Source organism: Mollisia scopiformis (assembly GCF_001500285.1).
Source record: "Mollisia scopiformis unplaced genomic scaffold LY89scaffold_18, whole genome shotgun sequence".
Lineage (NCBI taxonomy): Eukaryota > Fungi > Ascomycota > Leotiomycetes > Helotiales > Mollisiaceae > Mollisia > Mollisia scopiformis.
The window spans coordinates 1,084,006-1,104,738 of record NW_017263598.1 but is presented as its reverse complement, the minus strand read 5'-3'; the positions used below and the strand labels follow the sequence as shown (position 1 = coordinate 1,104,738).

General features: G+C 48.7%; 12 protein-coding genes across 12 annotated transcripts; 6 read left to right on the top strand and 6 right to left on the bottom strand.

Annotated features, from left to right (window-relative positions):
* Nucleotides 1–544: 544 nt before the first annotated feature.
* LY89DRAFT_737060 (uncharacterized protein) lies at nt 545–916 on the bottom strand (the record flags this gene model as incomplete). Its single annotated transcript, XM_018220213.1, has 1 exon — nt 545–916. One exon carries the CDS (start codon nt 914–916, stop codon nt 545–547), a length of 372 nt encoding a protein of 123 aa, XP_018068418.1.
* A 499-nt stretch (nt 917–1,415) lies between these two features.
* On the top strand, nt 1,416–2,210 carry LY89DRAFT_737059 (uncharacterized protein; the record flags this gene model as incomplete). The annotated part of the gene is made up of 1 exon (XM_018220212.1): nt 1,416–2,210. One exon carries the CDS (start codon nt 1,416–1,418, stop codon nt 2,208–2,210), a length of 795 nt encoding a protein of 264 aa, XP_018068417.1.
* A 906-nt stretch (nt 2,211–3,116) lies between these two features.
* On the bottom strand, nt 3,117–4,398 carry LY89DRAFT_590769 (MFS general substrate transporter; the record flags this gene model as incomplete). Its single annotated transcript, XM_018209612.1, has 3 exons — nt 3,117–3,670; nt 3,724–4,149; nt 4,206–4,398. The coding sequence occupies 3 exons, from the start codon at nt 4,396–4,398 to the stop codon at nt 3,117–3,119; spliced, it is 1,173 nt and encodes a 390-aa protein (XP_018068416.1).
* Nucleotides 4,399–6,202: 1,804 nt separating this feature from the next.
* On the top strand, nt 6,203–7,216 carry LY89DRAFT_590895 (alpha/beta-hydrolase; the record flags this gene model as incomplete). Its single annotated transcript, XM_018209622.1, has 1 exon — nt 6,203–7,216. A coding segment is annotated over one exon (1,014 nt), but the record flags the coding sequence as incomplete, so codon positions are not given.
* A 327-nt stretch (nt 7,217–7,543) lies between these two features.
* LY89DRAFT_567425 (uncharacterized protein) lies at nt 7,544–9,118 on the bottom strand (the record flags this gene model as incomplete). The annotated part of the gene is made up of 2 exons (XM_018208555.1): nt 7,544–8,445; nt 8,494–9,118. Coding segments are annotated over 2 exons (1,527 nt in total), but the record flags the coding sequence as incomplete, so codon positions are not given.
* A 541-nt stretch (nt 9,119–9,659) lies between these two features.
* LY89DRAFT_687327 (uncharacterized protein) lies at nt 9,660–10,372 on the top strand. Its single transcript, XM_018215472.1, has one exon. The coding sequence runs from the start codon at nt 9,739–9,741 to the stop codon at nt 10,177–10,179; it is 441 nt and encodes a 146-aa protein (XP_018068413.1). The 5' UTR covers nt 9,660–9,738; the 3' UTR covers nt 10,180–10,372.
* Nucleotides 10,373–10,817: 445 nt separating this feature from the next.
* Nucleotides 10,818–11,585, top strand: LY89DRAFT_152448 (uncharacterized protein). Its single transcript, XM_018205412.1, has one exon. It carries the CDS (start codon nt 11,036–11,038, stop codon nt 11,570–11,572), a length of 537 nt encoding a protein of 178 aa, XP_018068412.1. The 5' UTR covers nt 10,818–11,035; the 3' UTR covers nt 11,573–11,585.
* A 281-nt stretch (nt 11,586–11,866) lies between these two features.
* Nucleotides 11,867–12,382, bottom strand: LY89DRAFT_737054 (uncharacterized protein; the record flags this gene model as incomplete). Its single annotated transcript, XM_018220211.1, has 1 exon — nt 11,867–12,382. The coding sequence occupies one exon, from the start codon at nt 12,380–12,382 to the stop codon at nt 11,867–11,869; it is 516 nt and encodes a 171-aa protein (XP_018068411.1).
* A 69-nt stretch (nt 12,383–12,451) lies between these two features.
* Nucleotides 12,452–12,808, bottom strand: LY89DRAFT_737053 (uncharacterized protein; the record flags this gene model as incomplete). Its single annotated transcript, XM_018220210.1, has 1 exon — nt 12,452–12,808. One exon carries the CDS (start codon nt 12,806–12,808, stop codon nt 12,452–12,454), a length of 357 nt encoding a protein of 118 aa, XP_018068410.1.
* Nucleotides 12,809–14,902: 2,094 nt separating this feature from the next.
* Nucleotides 14,903–15,448, top strand: LY89DRAFT_541099 (uncharacterized protein; the record flags this gene model as incomplete). The annotated part of the gene is made up of 2 exons (XM_018208177.1): nt 14,903–15,000; nt 15,052–15,448. Coding segments are annotated over 2 exons (495 nt in total), but the record flags the coding sequence as incomplete, so codon positions are not given.
* A 1,057-nt stretch (nt 15,449–16,505) lies between these two features.
* LY89DRAFT_721182 (uncharacterized protein) lies at nt 16,506–18,038 on the top strand. Its single transcript, XM_018218620.1, has 2 exons — nt 16,506–17,424; nt 17,478–18,038. The coding sequence occupies exons 1-2, from the start codon at nt 16,757–16,759 to the stop codon at nt 17,683–17,685; spliced, it is 876 nt and encodes a 291-aa protein (XP_018068408.1). The 5' UTR covers nt 16,506–16,756; the 3' UTR covers nt 17,686–18,038.
* Nucleotides 18,020–20,331, bottom strand: LY89DRAFT_651131 (HET-domain-containing protein). The gene is made up of 2 exons (XM_018212136.1): nt 19,859–20,331; nt 18,020–19,810 (listed from the first exon to the last, which is right to left on the bottom strand). Exons 1-2 carry the CDS (start codon nt 20,298–20,300, stop codon nt 18,168–18,170), a joined length of 2,085 nt encoding a protein of 694 aa, XP_018068407.1. The 5' UTR covers nt 20,301–20,331; the 3' UTR covers nt 18,020–18,167.
* Between the last annotated feature and the right edge of the window lie 402 nt (nt 20,332–20,733).

The following is a 20,733-nucleotide window of genomic DNA, read 5'->3' as shown; positions in this document are numbered from 1 at the left end:
CTTGGAAGGCTCCCCATCCCGAAAGAGACTAGCGCGCGTCTCTTACCCTTAAACAATACACAACCACTAGAGTAGGCGGCCAAGGCATGACATCATTCCTTCATACGACCATACGCCTCATTCTTCAAGGACCTCGTCGACTTGCTTTACTCGGATCCCGTTCTTTTCACATTGGAGCTGAAGTGAGAATGTAGCAATAAAACTGAATATTTTGGCATTCAGTCGTCTTCTGCGGTTTTCGACAGTAGCGAGGTTGGTTAGGGGTAACCTACGCGGTTGAGCGCGCCTGAGGATATGCGGTATATCTCAATGGTGCACATACAACACACAAGCATGAGTCTCCAAGGTTGTGTAGTTGTTAAGTTCTCTATTATATCAGACAACAAGGAGTTGTATTTGAGACTGACCAAAATTAATGCGAAATAACACTAAAACGAGATCTAGTAGTAACACCTCCCCGATACTCAATCCATCCCTCATAGGACAATCCCGTTCCCACACAGCTGGGCTGGATGATGACCCTACAGAACAACACAAACTCCGCTTACTCAGCTCCGTCAAACCCACTATGCCAAACCCACTCAGTCCCACCCCAATACTTGAGCATTTTGGCATCTTCATCCCATACCCAGGCTGGTGCCTGTGGGGGAGCAGGCATTTGACCTCCTGAATTTGCTTGAGTATTGGACATACCGGTACCCAAATTTGACTGCGTCAACGCGACAAGTTCGCAAAGAACGGCATCAATTGTTTCTTCGTCTTGCTTGAAATGTAAGGAAGTTCCATCGTGGCCGGAATAGTCACGCAATTGACCCTCACCGGGTTTAAGTTCGTAGAATCGCGAAAAGTGCCCGACAGTGACAATTCCATACATACTCTCATTTGGGTTTGGGTTGGCAGCCCGCGCGGTCGCCATATACCCAGTGAGTTGTTCGAGTGCGTCCCCCCATTTGGTGTTGGAGCTTTCGTACTTAACACGCTTGTCCTCGATGAGGCAGACCTTTTTTGGCTGACCGTTCTTGACGTATCGAATGGCAAAATCGGCCCGTGTCGCCAAGTGATTTGCTCATGTGAACTCATGGAAGTTATACAGGCTTGTCTTCATCTTCTCAGTTGTCCGACATTTGTTGGAACTTTCAAAGTCAAATTTATCCAAGCGTGTCTGTTACCTTGCAACTTACAAGTAGTGTCTCATATCGCTAATCTCATTCGCTTTTTGGGCGCTAGTCGCATGTTAAAAACTTGCACTGTATAAAAATCCGATCTTGGACTTTTCCTGAGCTCCTTATCATCTTCCTACAACCACGAATCGCAACCACCTCAAGATCACATCCACATCAACTTCTACACCAACATAAACATCAAGCCCTACAACGTCTCCTCACAAGATCAGCAACTCAAAGACACATTCCAAAATGCAGATCCCAAACAGACTCACCAAAGGCGCAAAAGTCGCAAACAGTGCAATCCCTTCCGGATCGTCTTCTTCTGTTGTCCCTGAGAAGCGCAACAAAGCCCCGAAGCCAAAGTCTATTCAGATCAAGTTCGTTCGTCTGCGATCGGCCACAGCTGACGTTACCATCTTGGCCTCTGGAGCCACATTCAACCATGTCAAGCTCACGAACTCCACTTACGCTGATGGTACAAACCAACAAGTAGCATCATACCCATTCCAAACCAATGGCTATGATTTCGCCCGCCACTTCGCCGATCGCATGTCGACTCCAGATCGAGTGAACTTCTTATCGAAGCACTGGATCGAGATAGTCGTCGTCGTTGGGTCAAATCCTTCCGCCCTTCTTGCGCAAATGTACAAACTCGGCCCAGACTTCGCCCACCACGTCAAGAATCTCGACGTCAAGATTCAACTTCCGCCGTTGTCTCAGATCAACACACCTCTGAACCTCATCTCTGCTTCTCCAGGATACAAGCTCGTCGAAGAGATCGCCGCTGAAGTGGACACATACACAGCCTTGTTGAAGTTGAACGTTGTCCTTTCGATGCCTCATACGTTTGCGAGAGGTATGCATGACTCTCAACTGAGTCATGTGCTGCCTTTCTATCAAGTGGCGTTCACGAAGTGGACTTTTAAGTACCAGACGCCCGGCATGCGCTTCCCGGATATTAGTCCAAAGGGCGACTTGGAACGTCTGGGTCAACTCAACGACAAGGCTACGCTGGGTAATCAGGATGGTCAGGATGAGATGTGAGATGCTGTGGTCCGGCACTGAATATCGGAGTGCAAAAGGGTATGGGAAACAGCAGTCATGAAGCAGGGATTCACGGGGAGGACGATACTTTGAGGGTCTCGGCTTTTGGTGCTGGCAGTACTTCATGATGGTGGTATAAACCGTTCTTTCGATTTCTTGCTTTTGTTATTTTGTATAGTGCATGGTCGGATGGGGGGTCTGCACGCGTTTGACTTCTTGACCGTGAACGTCTTGCGAGCAATAGTGCCTAAGTATTCACTAGATTATAGTGGCCTATGATAGAGGCGAGCCAAAAGAGTCAAAAAATGAACCTCATCTCTCTAGTCATTTAATATCATGTGAGATTAGACCAGCATCCTCCTTGCTCGTTCATCAAGATAAGACTTCACCTTCTGCCATTCACATAATGTTCAAAGCGCTGATAGTAATCATTGGGATAAGTGAGACATTATCAAGCGACTATATACATCTATGTACACTCTGGCATTCCTTTCAAAGCGCTAGATCATTGACTATAGGGGCTCCTTTTCCGAATACCCGGCCCATATTTGTAGAATATCCAAGGAATCGGTACCATCAGCACGCAAACAAAAGCTAGAAGCAATGTAGCCCATTTGACCCCTAACGCTTCGTACATCTGTACGGTAAACAACGGAAAACTGGCACCCATTGTATACCGCAGCAGACCATTGGCAGCCATTGCAGATGCGCCACTCAGGGGACCATAGACATCTAGCATATAGAGCGCTGCTGAGATGAAAACGGTTACATTTCCAAAGGCGAATGGGACGCCAGCAAGGACCGGCACGATCCAGTGTACGGATGGTTTGGCCGTTAGAGCGAACCAGATGAGTCTGTAGATGAGTCAGTGAAACGACCTCAAGTTTTTGTGGACCGTGGAATGACTTACCCAATGGGGAGACAGAGATCACCGATCATACCGATGTACAATCTTTGCTCGGGTCCTCTGTTTCTGATGCGATCTCCACCTTCCTTCACAATTTTCTGATAGACCAAACGATCAACCAGAATCGCGCCGAGCGCGCCAAGCAGCACGCCAATACCAATTCCCAAGAACGTTAGACCGTACTGCCAGATCTGGAAGTCATATTCTCCCATGAACACAAACGGATAAGCCTCAAAGAAAGCAAACAACACGCTGAAAGTGAATGCGTTGTAAATGGAGTATAAGAGAACGATGGGCTCCGAGACAAGCATGCGGATTGGGCGGAAGAGAGTGATGGTGAGGAGCAACTTGATGGCATCCTTCCGCGCGAGCTCTGGCTCCGGTGGTGGGCGATTCATTTTCTTGGCTTTTCTTTTGAGCAGTACTCCTCGGTGGGTTTCGGATGTTGGAAGGACGAGAATGTACGCAGCCAGTGCTAGGAAGATTGTCGACCACTGCGTCCATCGATACTCTGTATATGTGGCTGAGAAGCCTCCGATGACTGGTCCAAGGCCTATAGGTAACAATTAGTCAAGATCGAGAGCACAGCTTGAAGGTGTTCCTTACAAGGACCCAAGAATGGTGCCATCACCACGAGAGCGCCTGGGCCAGCCATCTTACTTGGCTCAAAGAGATCAGCGACAGTGCCTGCTCCTACAGCGAGACATGGAGCACCAGCCATTGCTGCGAGAATGCGGCATATGAGTAAACCCGCAAAAGAGTTCGAGAAGCCGGCGCCGAGAATGAAAAGCATGTACAGCGGCATGCTGACTTTGTAGACAATGCCTCGACCGCGAGTTTCCGAGATGGGGGCAGCAAGCATTGGACCAATGGCTAGTCCAAGGACGAATAAGGATAGAGGTAGTATTGCGGCAGTGTGAGATACTTGGAACTTGTATGATATTGCGAAGACACCAGGTGTGATCATGGATGAGCCAGCCGTGACACTTAGGCAAAGCAGCGCCACTGGGATGATATGACGAGCCTTCTTCACTGAGAATAAGTTAGCTCTACTGCGAAGTGAGATATTTAAGTTGATACTTGCTCACAGGCACTCCAGTTTCTGGGATTTTCCTGGTTGTCAGGAGCATCCCATTCCTTTATGAAAGCATTGGTCTTGTTGTCACGGGCATCTCCATCATATGTCGAGGCGCTGGTCCGGTCGCATGCTTCCTTGGAAGCATCTAATTCATGCAGTTGAATCTCGACATCTTCCACTTTGGCAAAAGTTTTCGAGGCCATGGCGCAAGTGATGTGTCAATGCTTTGGAGAAGGAAGTTGTGGAAAGCTACAGGACATGGGAAGTTGGGAAGAAGGCAGCCTTATGTGCCCTATCACACAAACGCGAACTCCCATACCAAAAGAATTGCAGCATTGCCATAAACATACATGATCGCCCCGCACAGTTCCCTTTTTGGCCGTCTGTGAGGCCGTACGCGCTATCGCAGACTGTTTTGGGACATCGAGAGATCTAGATGGGGACAGCTGAGGCACCGGCTGGCTGGTTGTGGCTGACTGGGGAACCAGCAAAGTACAGGTCGAAGAACGTTCGAATTGTTATCTGTGGAGCATCTATGGCTCTCTCAGAATAGGTACCTAGATACTTCCGTCCTTGTGTTGTTTGGATCAGGGGAACCGATAAGCGACATCTAGGCGAGCCTAGTGATCCGCCATTGGCTCGCTACCCCAGGTACGGAAAAGCTTGGGCCAAATACCCCTGACAGCCTGAAACTTCTCAGTCTAGAACTTCGGAGCTGAACTCCTTCTACGTGTCGACCAATACAAGGCCTCTTCTTAACGCAGACTATCCCTCCATAGTGTACGTGCATACAGCACACTACTATTGGCAATAGTAGCTGGAAACGATGAGCCCCACCATTATCTTCAACTCTTAGTGGTCCGATAAGGAAGATCCACCATCTGGAATTAGTGGCGCACGCCTCAGCCAGCCCATACCGCCACAGCCAGCCTCTGCCGTCCAGCCTTCAGCCTCATCGCTGTGGCCGACGCACTATTGATTGACTGAATCGCACCTTCTATGCTGCATCTGGAAATATGCGTCGTGTATCCTCATCTTCTTTGGTTTCTGGACCAATCGAAGGATCACAACACAATGAATCAATGCGCAGACCGACCTCGTCGCATTTGAGCATCACTTAAACAGTCCGAACTCACTCTCTCGAAACGCTCCAGGTTCCCAACAAAAGTAGCATCTGTTTTTTGCGCAACGAGCTTTTATTTGACCTCCATCATGGGCAGAGGAGCTTACGTCCCGTTCAAGCCTCCCAAGCCTGCAAAGGAGGCGAAACTCGAAGCTTCTGCTCCTGCAACTGCCCTTCCAATGACTATGAAACCAATGCGAACAAATACCGATTGGAAGGCCAGCATACGAACGAAAACTTTCTTGTCACACAATTCATCCAAAACAAAACTGGCTACTCCCGTGCCTGATCAGCCTGCACCAGTGCAACAAATCCATCATCAAGATGGAATCGCCGATTTTCAGACAAGAAAATCTAATCTCACCGTCGAGTGTGTCGAAGTACACGATATAATTTCAAGCGATCCGCCTAAAGAGCTAGAAGTTTCTGTGCGACCGATATCCAGTCGAACCTCATCGGCAACCTCATCGGTGCATCCTTCTGGAGAGGAAAGAGAAGACACATACGAAGCAGGCTTGGATACGTTCGGAGATCTCACCGTGGAAGAGACTCAGTCTAGCGCCTCATCGTTATACTCTAGAGACTCGTCATCGATATATTCCAGAGACTCTACATCGATATACTCCAGCGCCTCATCAATCTACTCCAGTGGAGCGTCAATATACAGCTTTGATGACCGTGGACTGAAAGGACTCGATCGATACAATACCAATGGATCTACGGAGCAGATTATAGAAGAGGACGAAGTCAGCCTCGATTCTCGATTGCCTAGCGGAGCGCAATATCAGCAACGTACAACTACCCGAACCGTTGGAGTTCGACGACAAGAACCCCAAGACGCCGCATACAGAGAGTCATCATCCATAGCGAAGAAGGCTGCTCGGTTTAAGAATTCTCGATTACAACCACAACTGCCCTCATTCCGCACTTCTCTCCCAACATGGTCTATGATCTGCCGTGCAGCGAAAGCATCACAAGATTGCTACGATTCACAATCACTGACAAGACGAGGGACGTACACTCCAGCAAACTCCTCCAAAGACATCAAAGCAATGATCATAGACGACCAACTCATCGACGACTCTCGACTCGTCATCATCTCCACACGCGGTACCGAGTGCAAGTGTCTCGCTGATTGGGCCGTCAACAAGGATGCGAAGCCTGCGAAACCCGTCGGATTTCTGGACGACGAGGAGAATGCATGCCATGCCGGATTCCTTCAGGTTGCCCAAGCGATGATAAGTCAAGTCGCAACACAATTACAACAGCAGTATTCAGCGTCCTCGGAAAGGCCTTCCCTTTTATTCACTGGCCACTCGGCAGGTGGAGCAGTAGCTGCAATGTTGTATAGCCACATGCTATCGGTCTCCGTCTGCTCAGAATTGACGACACTCGCCAACCAGTTCTCCACCATCAACTGCATAACCTTCGGCGCTCCCCCTCTCTCCCTGAGCCCACTTCTGAAACGAGATCACGGATCCGGTATTTTCCTCGCCTTTGCAAACGAAGGCGACCCCATTCTTCGACTCAGTGACGCCGCATATGTAAAATCCCTCGCGAAACTCATGACCACATCGCCTCCTTCATCTGGTCCGGCCCCGAAAGTCAAAGTCGTTCGCCGGTCCCGGGGTACTTCAGTCATCCGGGAGATTGCCCCGCCGCCTCCTCCGTGGGAGGAACTTCCGCTGTGGCCTACGCCGCCGGTTCTGCTGACGAATGCTGGTGATGTGATTTTGCTCCGTGACAAGGAGAATGGGAGGCCGACAGCATCACGGGTAACGAGTGAAGAGTTGAGTGATGTAATTTTTGGCGATTTCGCACAGCATACTATGCAGATGTATATACGGCGGGTCAAGGAGGTCGCTTTTGCTGCGATGATGGGAAGAAATTTGGACTAGAGGTACGAGTTGGAGTTTGGAGTAGAGGCATGATTCTGTCAAAGTCTTAGCGGGATTACGTCTGGCACAGGAGATATGCAAATTGTATAGAACGGCGTACTTTATGTGTCAAAGAATTATCATTACTTGTACATAGGTAGACTATCCCAATTCATACACAGTTTGAACCTTGGTATCACTCGGCACTGCCTCGGTATTCTGGATTTGAGGGGCAATCTCGTGGCTATTCAACTCAACTGGTCCATAACCGCCATCCCGGTATTTTCCTGGCGGGGACCCAACGCCATTCGGGTTTGACACCGTGCCGCGACCAGTAGAGGTGATGCCAGAAGATGGCTCTTGGTCGCTGCTACGCTTTCTGAGGCAGAGGCACGCGCATAAGGATATCATCAAGAGACCACAGACAGCACCGCCTGTGCCAATACCAGCCTTTGCCCCAACAGAGAGCTCATGAGATGTATTTGTGGTTTTTGAAGACAATGTGGTTTTTGAAGACAATGTGGTGTTCGAAGAAGATGTGGTGTTTGAAGCCGTTGTGTTGGCTGACTGGCTATTCAACGGTATCAATATTCCTTTCCAGCTATCCGCCCAGTCATCAGAGGATGATGCTATCGACGAATCTTGGTCACCAATGGTTTCAACACTACTCTGTGAGACTGTGTTTGGACCAGGTGCCTGAGCAAGCCACCATACACCTTGGTTGTTGTTGGCATTCCAGTTCGCTCCTACAAATGCTGCTTGTAGAAAGGCTCGACCCAAAGAATATCTACCATTGGATTGCGCATTGCAAGGGAAATAGGGGATCGTCTTCGAAACTAGAGGTGGTTCGAGGGTTAAGTTGAGGAGCATGAATGGCACGTTGATTGTCAGATTCTCCGTATTCGTCTGGTCTTTGCGAAAGACGAAACCGAGGACAGAAGGAGAAGTGACAATCTGGCTGTATTGTGGGTCGTTGGTATTCCAGGTGTACAATCCAAGGTCAGCGTTGTATGTCAGTGGAAGCCAAGCAGCAATAGCATCGCAAGTACTTTTTGGCAAGTCTAGGTAGGGGGCCTCTGGAAGTAACGGAACTGGCAGAGCAGGACCAATTGAAGAATTTCCAGCAGCAAGAAGGTTGTTTATCGTTGACGTATTGAACGGAGAAGAGCCGTCGATTACGTTGATTGTGATATCGAGCAAATCGATGAGTCCTATTTTCCCGTCATCGACAGGCTCAATTCCTAAAAACGCTCCTTGCTAAATCGAAATATTGCCGCAAATTCAAGTCCGATCGTAACCGCCGAAGTACAGAGAACCTTGGATCTTCAGATTTGCAGACCCAATATGCAATCCGAAAGTGTTTGAAGGGGCCAGATTTGCCGCTTCTAGATAGCCTGGTATGAGGCTTCCGTTGATGCTGGGTAAGCCTAGTTGTGTAAAGCTTTGGTTGACAGTGCCCAGATAGCCCAAGCCTAGTGTTCCTACTTGTAGTCCATATAAGGAACCGCTAGGATAGACCGTAGCGACATCGTCGTACACGCCAATAGTTACATTTGGCACAACGATCGTGTTGCCGGAGCCGATCGCCACCCCAATATTGATCTGATCCAAAACAGATATTCCTGGTGTCCCCTGAACTTGAAGCCCACCATGCGTATAATCGATAGCTGCTGGGACGCTTATAGCAGTGTCTACAGCGGTGGTAGAACTCTCGACAGCGTATAGGCCAGCCGCGGAGGCGTAACAAGTATCCGGTGACAAAGTAATGTTGGAACAAATTCGTGGAGTCAACAAGTGCGATCGAAAAGTTCCTGCAGGGTAGAGAGCAACTTGTTGGGATGGGCTTCCAATGTTGACTTGTACTGCTTGCCATGGTCCATCGGGTCCAAAAGCGGTACTGGACCAGGTCATTGCAAAGGGTACGGCTGGATTGGCAGCAACATTCCGTGTAAGGAGTGACCCAAGGAGAAATAGACAAAAGAGTTGTGTCATGACTCTAATGCAACAAAATCGCTGTAAATCGGGAGACTACGAACAAACGCAACAAAGTAGTGAGAATAGGAAACAAACGGTGAGAGCAGGAACCGGCTGAATTGTATTATTCTCAAGGGGTTGCCGATCGGTGGTTGTATTGTCCAAAGCCAAACCAACGATTCGAGCGCTCTTCCTATTGGTTACCGACCCTGCTGGTATTGGTTACCGACACAGTGGATGAAGCGCAAATGAACCGGAAGGGGCAGGTCGGTTAAATTGTCTGAGTTGACGCCATTGGGGAGTCGGCCGGCCCGTTGCCTGTATCAATGGTGGATGCATATAAATGTTGGTGTTTGGGGCGCGGCGCCTAGTCCTTCCAGTATTAGAGGCTCGTCTCTTGTGCATGTCCGCTCCCCTGCGATGTTGGTTTACCACAAAGCGTGTAAGATGTGTCAATCTCTTCTATGAAAGGACCACTTTCCCAGTTCGCCCCTCTTCCAACTTCTCTCCTCAACCCCCTCGAACACCACACGTGACACGCTGCCCACTTGCGCTATTCAGCTTGAAACATGTATACCTCCATCTGCCTTCCATTCTTTTCACTTTTTTTTACACTTGCGACCGCTCAAAACTTGGGACATCCTTCCAATGGAGAACTTCCACTACGCCCCATATCATTCTCCTCACCTTCTCAACATCCCATCTTACAACCACCCAACGATCTCTCACCCAGCAGTGGGATAATCAACGTGCCCTTTTGTACTCTCGATGAGCCGATCCGGGCAATCCCCGTCACCTTCTCCATCTCATCACAAGTCTGTGGGCCTCTGCTTCCGAACATCCCATATATAATCGCAGACCTCTCTGAACGGCTTCTTGAGGAACACATCAACGGAATCTCGTTCCTGTCCTCGACTGATGCGCAAACGCTTTCGCCTCCAATCTATCTTGGAGCTAACATTACGGAGCAACTCTATCGCTTAAGTTCTCACCCCTCGAGGCTGGTGTGAGTGGTATAGGGAACCCAAGATGGCGGTGGGTTGTAGGACTGTTAGAGAAGAGCATATTGCAGTTGGATAGAGAAGCGAAGAAGAGGGCTGGTACGGGTTTGGGGAGTGTGTTGATGCTTGAGACTGAGCTGGAGCAGATCCAAGTGCTTGCTGAGTGGATGATATGGAGAGTTGTTGACGGACTAGAAGTCATATGCGAGAGTTGATGGATCTTGTTGCAACATAGATGTATGTATGTAAGCTTTCCTGTAACAAGATTCACGTATCTATCCAATTATGATGCTTTCGCTCCACTGCTTGCTTGTGTGCGCCTGGTGCTTGATCTTTGATGGCTTATTGGAGAAAGCCAACGGACTCTTGGACTCGCTTTTAGCTAAGGTTTCGAATCCTTGTTGCGCATTCCCATTGAGGCAACCATGATGTCTATTTCGACGTGAGCCTGTAGAGACAGGTGGTGTGCTTCTGTATGGGGCAAGCCTTATGTTCGGCTCAAGCATTGCCGCATTGGGAATGGGTATATTGCGCGACTCGGTTGGCATTGATTGGTCGTACCCCACCAAATCACCAAGAACATGCACTCTCCTGAAATAAATATTTTTGGATTGGCTGATTTGGGACTCTGTTTCGCTGCGCGATATGTTACGATGTGCTCGTTTGTCAAAGATTCCGGTGTGACGCCGAGTAGTGTTGTGGTGGTTAGGTACAAGTATAAGTATCTGCTCATCGAATCTGGCGGCCGTGGTTCGCACTCCCATTTCTTCTCAAATCGCCGATTTCGTCAACGGGTCTTCAACCACGAGTTCGACCGCAACCATATATCATCTTTACTCACCCAACCTTCTCCTTCATCGCCATAATGGGCTTAATCCAAACAAGCATCATGACCGGTGGCATGATCTACGCCGTCAACAAACTCACCAAGACGATTGAACAACGCCAAGACTCCAACAACTCCAGCAAGACATACCGCGACAACAATTCTCAGGCGCAAGGATATTGGGGTGGTCCACCATTACCCCGAGGACCGCCATACAACTCCAACGAAGAAGAACCTCGATGGTACCCAGCGGATGAAAACACAAGAGCTCCTCCATACAGCCCTCCTGAATACGTCCCCGAGAAGCCGCGCTGGAAGGCAGACGAGTCTCAACCCAAGTCATCTTCTCGCTACCCGTCCCAGCCACTCCAGCGCTATCTTCAAGCACCTTCAGAGCATGAGTTTGCTGGGAGGAATAACCAGAGACGAATTTCGGGCCTGGAAAGTCTGGCGGATTTGGCAATTGGATTTGTGGATAAGGGAGGTAGTTCCAGAAGCGGAGGGAGTTCCAGAGGGGGAAGTAGTTCGAAAGGGAGAAGCTCGGGTACTCACCGAAAGAAGAAAGGACGGAAATAAGAATAGAGAAATGAATTACATATTTCCATTTGCAGACTTGCATTTCCTTGAAGGGCTGACTAATACTGCAGCGCGAGTATTGGACAGAGCAATGACTGACCGACGGACCTGATCGAAGATAAATTCCAGCAGTGCATGTCATTATGAATGAAGCAACCGATATTGATTTGGATCATTAAAACTTGGGCGTACGAGATCTGAAACACAGTGACAATCATCCTTCCTGAATACCGTAGAGCGCTAGACACAGATATTTATATATACATCTACGCTCGAGTCGAGCAAGCAAATACCTCAATGTTTTTGTCGAGAATCCAAGTCTCCATAATAAACCCAGACGCTCCTTGTTTTCTGGGCGATCCAATTTCGATCAGTCAAAGCCTGTCCATGAACTATTTCCAGCTGCAGTTCAAGTTCTGCGGGATTTACACCTTTGAAAATCTCTTTAGGATACTCCTCGTATAACTTAGTAGAGCTGATCCCATCAGCAATAGAGTTCCATAAGCGACAAAGGACCGCCTTCTGCTCCACTGCATAACCCTGGGGCCTATCCATGATCGTCTGGTAACGGTTGAAGACAGGGTTGGCCACACTGTGTGCGATGAGTATATTTTTGAGGCCAGCCATTCCGTCAATACAAGACCCTACACCAGTCCAAAAATGGTTGGCACGGAAGCGTATTATGTCGGCGATGGCTAGGGTGGAAATACTTTTTCTTTCGAAAGTATTTAGATTCTGCAAAAAGCCAACGGATGCGAGGCGTACTGGGTAGTTCATATTGGGGCCCAAAAAGAGCGTGTCAAGAGACATATTGAATCGTATGGTTGGCGGATGTGTTTCTGAAGCAAAACAGAGTGGGTAGAAGGGAAGAACTGCACTTCAAGAGTCGCGACAGGCGTAGAGGGCCGTAGGAAGAAGGGTGTGGGCGTGTGCTTGGTAGCGGATGAGAAGGGGAAAGTCTTCATTATCGTAATAATATACCCAACGGCGGAATTCCTGTGAACGTCGTGTTTCGATCCTCTCATGGCGGAGTGACATTCGATTCTGAGCTTCGGCTGATCCGTCATCGGGTTGCTCGATACCACTCATATCCTCGTCATAGGTATCAACGACTTCCATATCCACAACACGGGGATGAAGTGAGAATTGCCATATCATATAGCGAAGCTCAGTCGGCAGATGTTTGAAAAGATGGAAGGTCTCGCCCGGTCCAATTACACGACTCTGGAGTTGCATCGTGATATACGGAGTAGAAAACGTAATGAGCTGCGTTGAGCTGTTGGGATCGATTGCTCTGTGCCCTTTCTCCGAGCTTGACGAGGTTAGCAAAATCTTGGATGAGAAAGCCCAATGTTGAACTGGAAGTTGTCAAGGACTTGGGTTCATGTGGAGCTTAAAGGTGGTGGAAAGAGTATATGGAAGAGTGAGAGAGCTTCGTGCGCACATCAAGAAAGTGACTCCATGAAGGAAGCTAAGAGAAAAAATTTGCCGCCCTTGACATCATCATTTATCCTCACCTAACATCAACGACCTCACTTACATTGCTCTTTGCCATGGCTACAAATTGACGGTTTGAGCATCTCTGGTCGCTTCGGTACTCGGTTGATATTAAGTTCTTGGCACCTGGAAGTGGCGCACCCAAACTGCGCCGCACTAATGCTGTGCCGAAAGGATTCCGGATCAAACGCCCCTTTGTCTGATCACGATGGAAATTGGAAAGGGTTCTCTTCGAGGAGGTCAGTTGGTTTGATCTTCTGCGATCATTCTTCATCCTGACAGAAGGGCTCAAGTGGGTTGGGATTCTTCCACTCGTGTTTGGTTCCTATCTACATTGGTTGTCGGTCATTGTGTGTTGACAATTTGATTGGAATATTGCGTTTTTCTAAATCCATTCGACAAGAGTCATATTCACGAAGCTCAAGATCCCATTCTCGTCGCTCTAGGCAAGGAGACAAAAGGATCCGAGATTTCATTCTCTATTTTGAAAATCGTTGTGGAGCTGTATAAGGCTGATTTGTGCACCAGGGTCAGATCTCTCGTTTTCACCTAATGTTTCCTAATGGACATAAGCTCGTAACCTTACCATTTGAGGTAACCACGGCGAGACGCAGAGACTTGTATCGATCCAAAGGATTTTCATGCATGTTGAAGGCCTGGGGTGAGGCTATTCCCCGGCAGACAAGGGATGCAAGGCGTTCCGACAACCTTCGTCTCATGTTTCTGGACCCCGAAAACCTTTGCTCCAGCCAACCAGGTCACGCCCAGAGGAATGTCGAACGATTTGTGATGTCCCAAAATTAGTAGAAGCTGAGTCTATGCTGCTTTTATCTTTCCATCCAATTTGTGAGCCTTGAAGCCTTGGCATGCATGGCTGACAGTCTCAGCCTCCTGATCTCCTCCACGATCAAAATCCTCACTCACTAAAAAGCTTTGTATGGAAGGACTTGGTGATCCTCTGAGTTTGGACTCTTGCCGAAGTCGCAGGGGAGTTAAACCTTCAGCTCCACGAACTACAACAATGAGAGTCTTCATATAATGGCTCAACGGCCCAGATGTTAGTTCAAGTTGCAAAGTCACTGGTCGCAAATTTCCTACAACATGAAGTTCTTATTGTCGTGGCTCGCTGTCCCTGTTGAGATTCTCATTTTCATCAATTCTGTTGCCGCGTCAAGGCCCCTCATCGCAAATGAGGTCCGAGATGTCGATTTTGTGCAGAAGCCTCGAATGAGTGACCTAGAAGTCGCGCCTCTACATTACTTATCGAAGAGAAACACTTCCTCGAACTTAGGAACTCTTTCATTGGCCACGCAGCTCACAAACGATGTTCTATTCTCGATGTATGTGCTCCTCGCAACACTTTTTACATATTTGCTAATCTCTTTCAGCGGTCTCGATGGGCTAGTAAGCATCGCAGGATCACCAAATCTGACGGTAGTCTGTATATCATGCTTCACTACTGGCACCGCTTCACTTCTCAGTTCTTCATTTACACAAGACGAAGCGCTGCTTTCAGATATACCTGCTGCCACAGCAGAACTGGTCAAGGATCCACTAGGATTTCTTGAAGAGGCACTTAATGTTACATTCGAAATCGACTTCCAGGACGTTGCTGGTCATTTCGACGTTGATGTCTCCTTTGCAGCTGCTGGAGCTTTGTCGTTTCCGCTCTTCCATCCAGTGACACCTCTCGGTGCTTCGGTGAGTAGTTTGTTTTTTCTTGTCGACTTCTGCGCGAAACATTGCGCGTTGAAGTACCGAATCTAACAGAAACAGATTGATGGTAACCTAATTGGATTCATTTTCACAATCGATCTGGTCTTCAGCGTCACAGGTCAGCTCGATGTGACCACCGGTTTTGATATCACGTGGCCGAACTCAGCCTTCATCACAATCGATCCTATCAAAGGAGAAATCCTCTCTATGGATGTGTAAGCAATACGTTTCCGTGCCTAATAATGCCGTCTCTAACCAACTCGTAGATCAGGCGTCCAAGTCAACCCACTTCCGTTAACCTTCATCACGGGATCAGGATGTGTCCAAGTCGCTCTCCGTTTCGGACTGAAAGCCGGTCTGGGCATCAACCTTCTCGGCACGAGCGCCAACATCCAAGCAGGTGCATTCGTCGACGCCCCGGCATACCAGGCGTGTGCCGAATTCAACTCCGCTGCACCGTGCGAGCTTGGTCTCACCCAGAAAGTCTTCGGTGATGCCGGCGCTTTTGCTGATATTGCTGTCAAGATTGACTTCTTGCAATTTTCAGAAGGTCCGAGTGTCGTGACCACATTCTTCTCCGCAGATCTACCTACTGCCTGCTTGGCGAGCACAACAACGCTGGCAATTGCAAATACGACCTCGTCCAAGGCTTCTGTCACTGCTGCTCCGGTTTACGGCAATGCAACCACGACTTCCAAATATGTCTCCGCTACTACGACCCAATCGGCATCTTTATCTGGGAACTCTACAGTATACACTCTTACCAATTGCCAATCTGATTTGCTATGGTGTCCGTCGAATCTTCAGACAACCATCACCATCACCGAATCAGCAGCCGCAACACTTACCGCGAGCCCACCATCCGTAACTATAACAAACGCTGTAACCATAACCGTCTTCTCAACGCCTCTGGTGTCTACCATCCAATCGACAGTAGCCAATTCCACAACTTCAACAACAGCTGGTGGGGACTTTGCTCAGCAATCCAAGAACACGACCTCGACGCTCACTAGTGTTGCAACAGCAAGGTCGAACGTTACCATGGTTTCCACTTCCTCTCCTGGAATGGCGAGCGTCATTGTGAGCATTGGCGGGATAGCTGCCTCCTCGACTTCGGCGGCGAGCAGCTCGGGTAACGGCACAGCGATTCAATTGACAAGTAATGCACCTCGCATTCGGAACTCTGATTACAACCTCGCAGCACTTTTCGTCGGTGTCCTAGGATTGGTTGTGCTTGTTAGATGAGATGAAGCCAGATGATGCATTGGGGCGGCTTTTGTCCTATATTTCCTGAGTATTTTTTCTTCTCTTACTGTTCTTATTTATGATACCCAGCTAGAATTAGAGACTTTTGTTGATATGCTATTACTCTGGGGTTCATTTTCGTAAATGGACGGTGCATAAGTTTGTACCTTCTATTCTGGAATAGGATATCCTGCTGCTGATAACTGCACTCGAGTGCTTGAAGTCGCCAATCAACAACCCGCCACCATGCGGGCTTAATTGAATTTGGCTGATTAGTCAATGAATATTCCATTCTCCAAGGGATAATGGATTGTGGCTGACTTGCGTGAAGCTACCCGTCTCATGAGTTTTAAAGATCTGACCAACTCTGATAGTAAGCGCTCAGACCTTGCTGCGGCAAGAAAAGGGGGTCTCACGTGATAGCAGGAATACCACCCCATACGACTCTACGACTCAGCCACTTGCAGCGGGGAATCTTCACCAACCAACGACCTCGTATCGATCCATTCACTTGGCATTTCAAGCGTGCGGCACAGATCGCCGCAGTTTTCAGGCAACAGAATACCACTTGACATCATTCGTTCTCTGTTCACAACATCCTCCTGTTGCTGTTCCATCCAACCCTCACCACGCGTTCTCGTCTCCTCCCGCACCACCACATCTCTTTCTTCGGTGCCTAATTGCCAGGTCTGTTTGTCTCCGTCCGAAATCAACAGCAATGTGATCATGCCCTACGATCCAGACGATTTGTACACAGCAGAACCGAAGCTCTTATCACTCGACTGCTTTCCCGTCTTCTTCGTTCAACCAGCTGCCCCTCCAGACTACGATCTCATCATGGCTGGAAACACTCGCTATCACCGAATCTCAGAGGACAATCGCGCCTCAATGGAATCATCCAACCCCGAGCTTGATGCTGGGCTTCTCCTCCTCGATCCTACTCGAGATGACGACGGAAACCCACCCCCGAAGAAATCATACAATTTCTCCTACCACCCAACATTGCTGTTTCGTTTCATCGCCATATGTCTCTTCATTCCCAGCTTCGCCATGCTCGTTGTCACTGATCGACCCCGAAACCTGTCGGCTATCATCTTCATCTGCATCTCTTTCGTGCGAAACATCCTCGTGATCCTCCATTGGATCTGTTCCAAGCGTCTTCGAATCAGGTTCTCAATCGAGCTCCGAAATCGAGGCCCAGTTGTGGGCAAGCCTAAGAGAGGTTGTCCCGCATGGCTGAAGCACGGCTTGCTGCATATTCTGATCGATTTCATCTTGGTGGTGGTCACGCTGATTACTACTATTATTGCCAATTCGGGCGCGAATAATTGGTATTGGAGATCACGTCACAATGGATTGGTTTTGCCTGCATGTGTGCTGTCTTATATCGGAAAGTAGGTTACCTGTATATTATACGGTGGGGTGCACCGGGCTAACTTTCATCTAGTGCTTTTTACTTGCTTTCTTTCATTGATCTGGGAAAGCCAAACAGTATCACGATCAACAGTGGCATTGTCTTTGACTACGGCAAGGGCAACGATGATGATCAGCCTAGTCAGCCGCCGCAACCGCAGTTTTACAGAGATGTCGAGGCTGCTGGCGGTCTTGGTGCCGACAGTCGAAAGACGGGTGCTGACTCTCCTGTCATTATTTAAGCGGTCCACAAGATAGTGTACACCATTTCGGCTTGTCGACCGTGGATGGATCATCAAAGCTGGGTTTCAAGGGTCTCTGGGCAGGCGGACGAGTTACAGATGGAAATATGAAAGGGGTTCACCGTTCGGGCACGGAATCGGGAGTTACATTGGTGTTTGGGTTGATTGTTCATTGCTGGGATAAGCGTTGGGATACGGTGCATTTCCTTGGTGCTTGATGAGATAGAAGGGTGATTGGCAGGTGACAATTGACCGTTATGGCGATATCACAGTGTATGATGACAATCAAAACTATTCCTACACGAGTTCCAGATTGTTAGCACCATAGAAAGATCCATTACGTTGAGTCTATGGTCTACTGGACTAGCCATTGAGTACCTCCACTCGTCTGCTAGGACTATACATGATGGTCTTCGCTCATTTCATTGCCCGGTTGATGAGTATCAGCCAATCGCAGACTTTCTTCGTGATCTTTAACATGATCAGATAATCGTGAAAGTCTTCCGCTTCCCAGCACCGACCCACATCTTAGAAGTTCCTTTATGCGAAGTACTCCAAAACCCAACCCTCCTGAAAGTATCGACTTCGCCCTCCACCGGCATCAACACCAATACGGTTGTGCTCGTCATCTTCCCCCCGCCATCACGACCTTCACCGAGAAGCATTCCCACCGAGTTCTCCATCAACCCCTCACCCTGGCTAAGAAGATGCGCCCGACCTGGTCCCGGCCATCGATCTTCCTCGTGATTATCAAGCACCAGCGTCCCTCCAATGCGATAAGTCTCCGCATCCAACCCGGCAATTCCACGATTCGGAAGATCTCGACCTGGGATCAACGACGCCTCAAGGACCGCCCTGCCACTCTTCACCTCTCCAAGTGATGCTTGATTCCTCAAAGGCACAACCTCACAAGAGATAAGTTTCGCCCCCAAACCCCTCATATTCCCCAAATCCAGCCGCCAATCAAACTCAATCGGCCCCTCAATACTCGCCCACGACCAGCTCGGTGCCCGATACTCCTTCAGCGGCGGCCAGTACTTATCCGCTGGACCCTGCCACGAACTAGTACGTCGCCACGTCAAGGAGGCAAGGAAATGCGGTTTCCATACTCCAGCAAAATACTCGTTCTCCCACGCATCCTTGAACTTCTGAGCAACTCCCGAGATGGCGGGGAAGCGATCGGAAAGCACGGTCAGGTTGCGTTTCGTGTAATTCTGTACTGTGTGGTGCCAGGCTTTGTATCGTTCGTATTCAAGTTCGGGGCTGACTGAAGATTGGGACTTTTCGACTGTGACGGAATCGGGGATCCTGCCAAAGGGAGAAGAGGCTAGGTTTGGGTTCTCGTACAGATATTCGACGTGAGTGGTCGATGGACGCAGTATGGGGTGGGATCGGCATTGCCAGAGGACTTCTGTGTTTGTGAATAGCAGCATTCGAGCTGAGAGGAGGTTCTCTTGCAGACACCATGCTCGGGTGTATAGAGGTTGTTGCCACATATCAACCTCCACTTGAGGAGATATCTTGATAGTGCCCGGTCCTCCATTGGGACTTCGGCATGGGACGTCGACGGATAGTCGAGGTTTCGTCTTCAAGAACCCTTCCATCACGCTCGGTGCGTTCACCACCGCTATTGTGAGCGTGGAGTTGCTATATATATTCTCCATATTTCCGATCTCGATGATCTTGTCCTCTATGCTGTCCTGAATGATGCAAAGAGCGTCGATCCATATGTAGCGAAAACCAAGCTTTCTCGTGGTCTTGATGGCATCAACGAACGTTTGTGGAAGTTTGGCCTCTTCTAGACCTCTGAAGTGTTCCTCGAGATTGGATTTCAGTGTGGTGAGGAACCGTGTTCTTCCCCAGCAGTAGCTCAAGGTGACATAATCGTCGTATATAGTATCAGAAGGCTGGAAAAGCTTTGCTACAGAGCTTGAATTTGTGCCTACATCAATCACTCTGGTTGGGAATGGTTTGCGATTTCCTGGGAGATCATCTTTCAGCGATGTGGATTCGGAGTGCTTTGTGAGGCATTCAGACAACCAATTTTGTGCCTGCACAATAGTGTTATCATCGCCCAAATCTTTCTCGATGGGACTCTGGCTCGTGATCATCTTTGCATTATCATCTGCACTCATGTGAGTTGGTCTGAGAGTAAAAAGGATGAATGAAATACCTAGAGCGGCTACCGAGAGCTTGAGTTTGAACATGTCCGGCTCGGACGAAAAATACAACGAATTTATATCCACCGTACATCCATCATCAGATAAACTGCCCTCAGCAAAAAGACTCAGCGACATCTGCAAGCGTCGCTCATCAGGGTTCGGGTCCTGAAGCAAGAACATGCGGCACAGTCCACAGCCTCGCTCAGCAGACGACTCCAATGCATTGCGGCTGAGGTGTGAATATCCATATTCAGAGAACAATGACCGAGTCACATTTTCCTCCGTGAATATGGCATTGCATTCCTCGCATAGTCGAGGATTTTGAACAGCTAGCAAAGCTTTGTCGTGGCATGTGAGGCACAGCTTTGCGTTCTCGAACATGACTTCTGATGGCTTGAATGAACACCATTTGCATGTGATTGAGCCACCGCTTGGATGATGGAAAGGATCCATGGCAATTGGCTTTTCGAGTAGGGTTTAAGAGACTGGGCTGAAGGTTTGGCTTCAGAGAAGTGCGGTCGTCTTAAGGAGGTCGGGCACGGACCATGACCCCTCAAAAACGGCCCCCAATGTATAGATACATCTATGAATAGAAAGGGGGAAATCTTACAACCTGAGATGAAACACATGGCACGTAATATAGATATGTGAGATAGCGAATCACATTGCATTTCATGTACAGATCATAAATGTCAAACTATGCTCTGAAATCCCTAGAACCGATAGACGCACCCCATGAACTTGCGCCCTAGTTGTTTCCAAACGGAATGTCCTTGTTGACCTTATCATCTGCAACAGTGTCCAATCCCTTATCGTCTTGTTGAGGTACTCCAACATCGTTGGCAGCTTGGTTCAGACCTGAAGAAATCAAACAGTGAGCATTTGC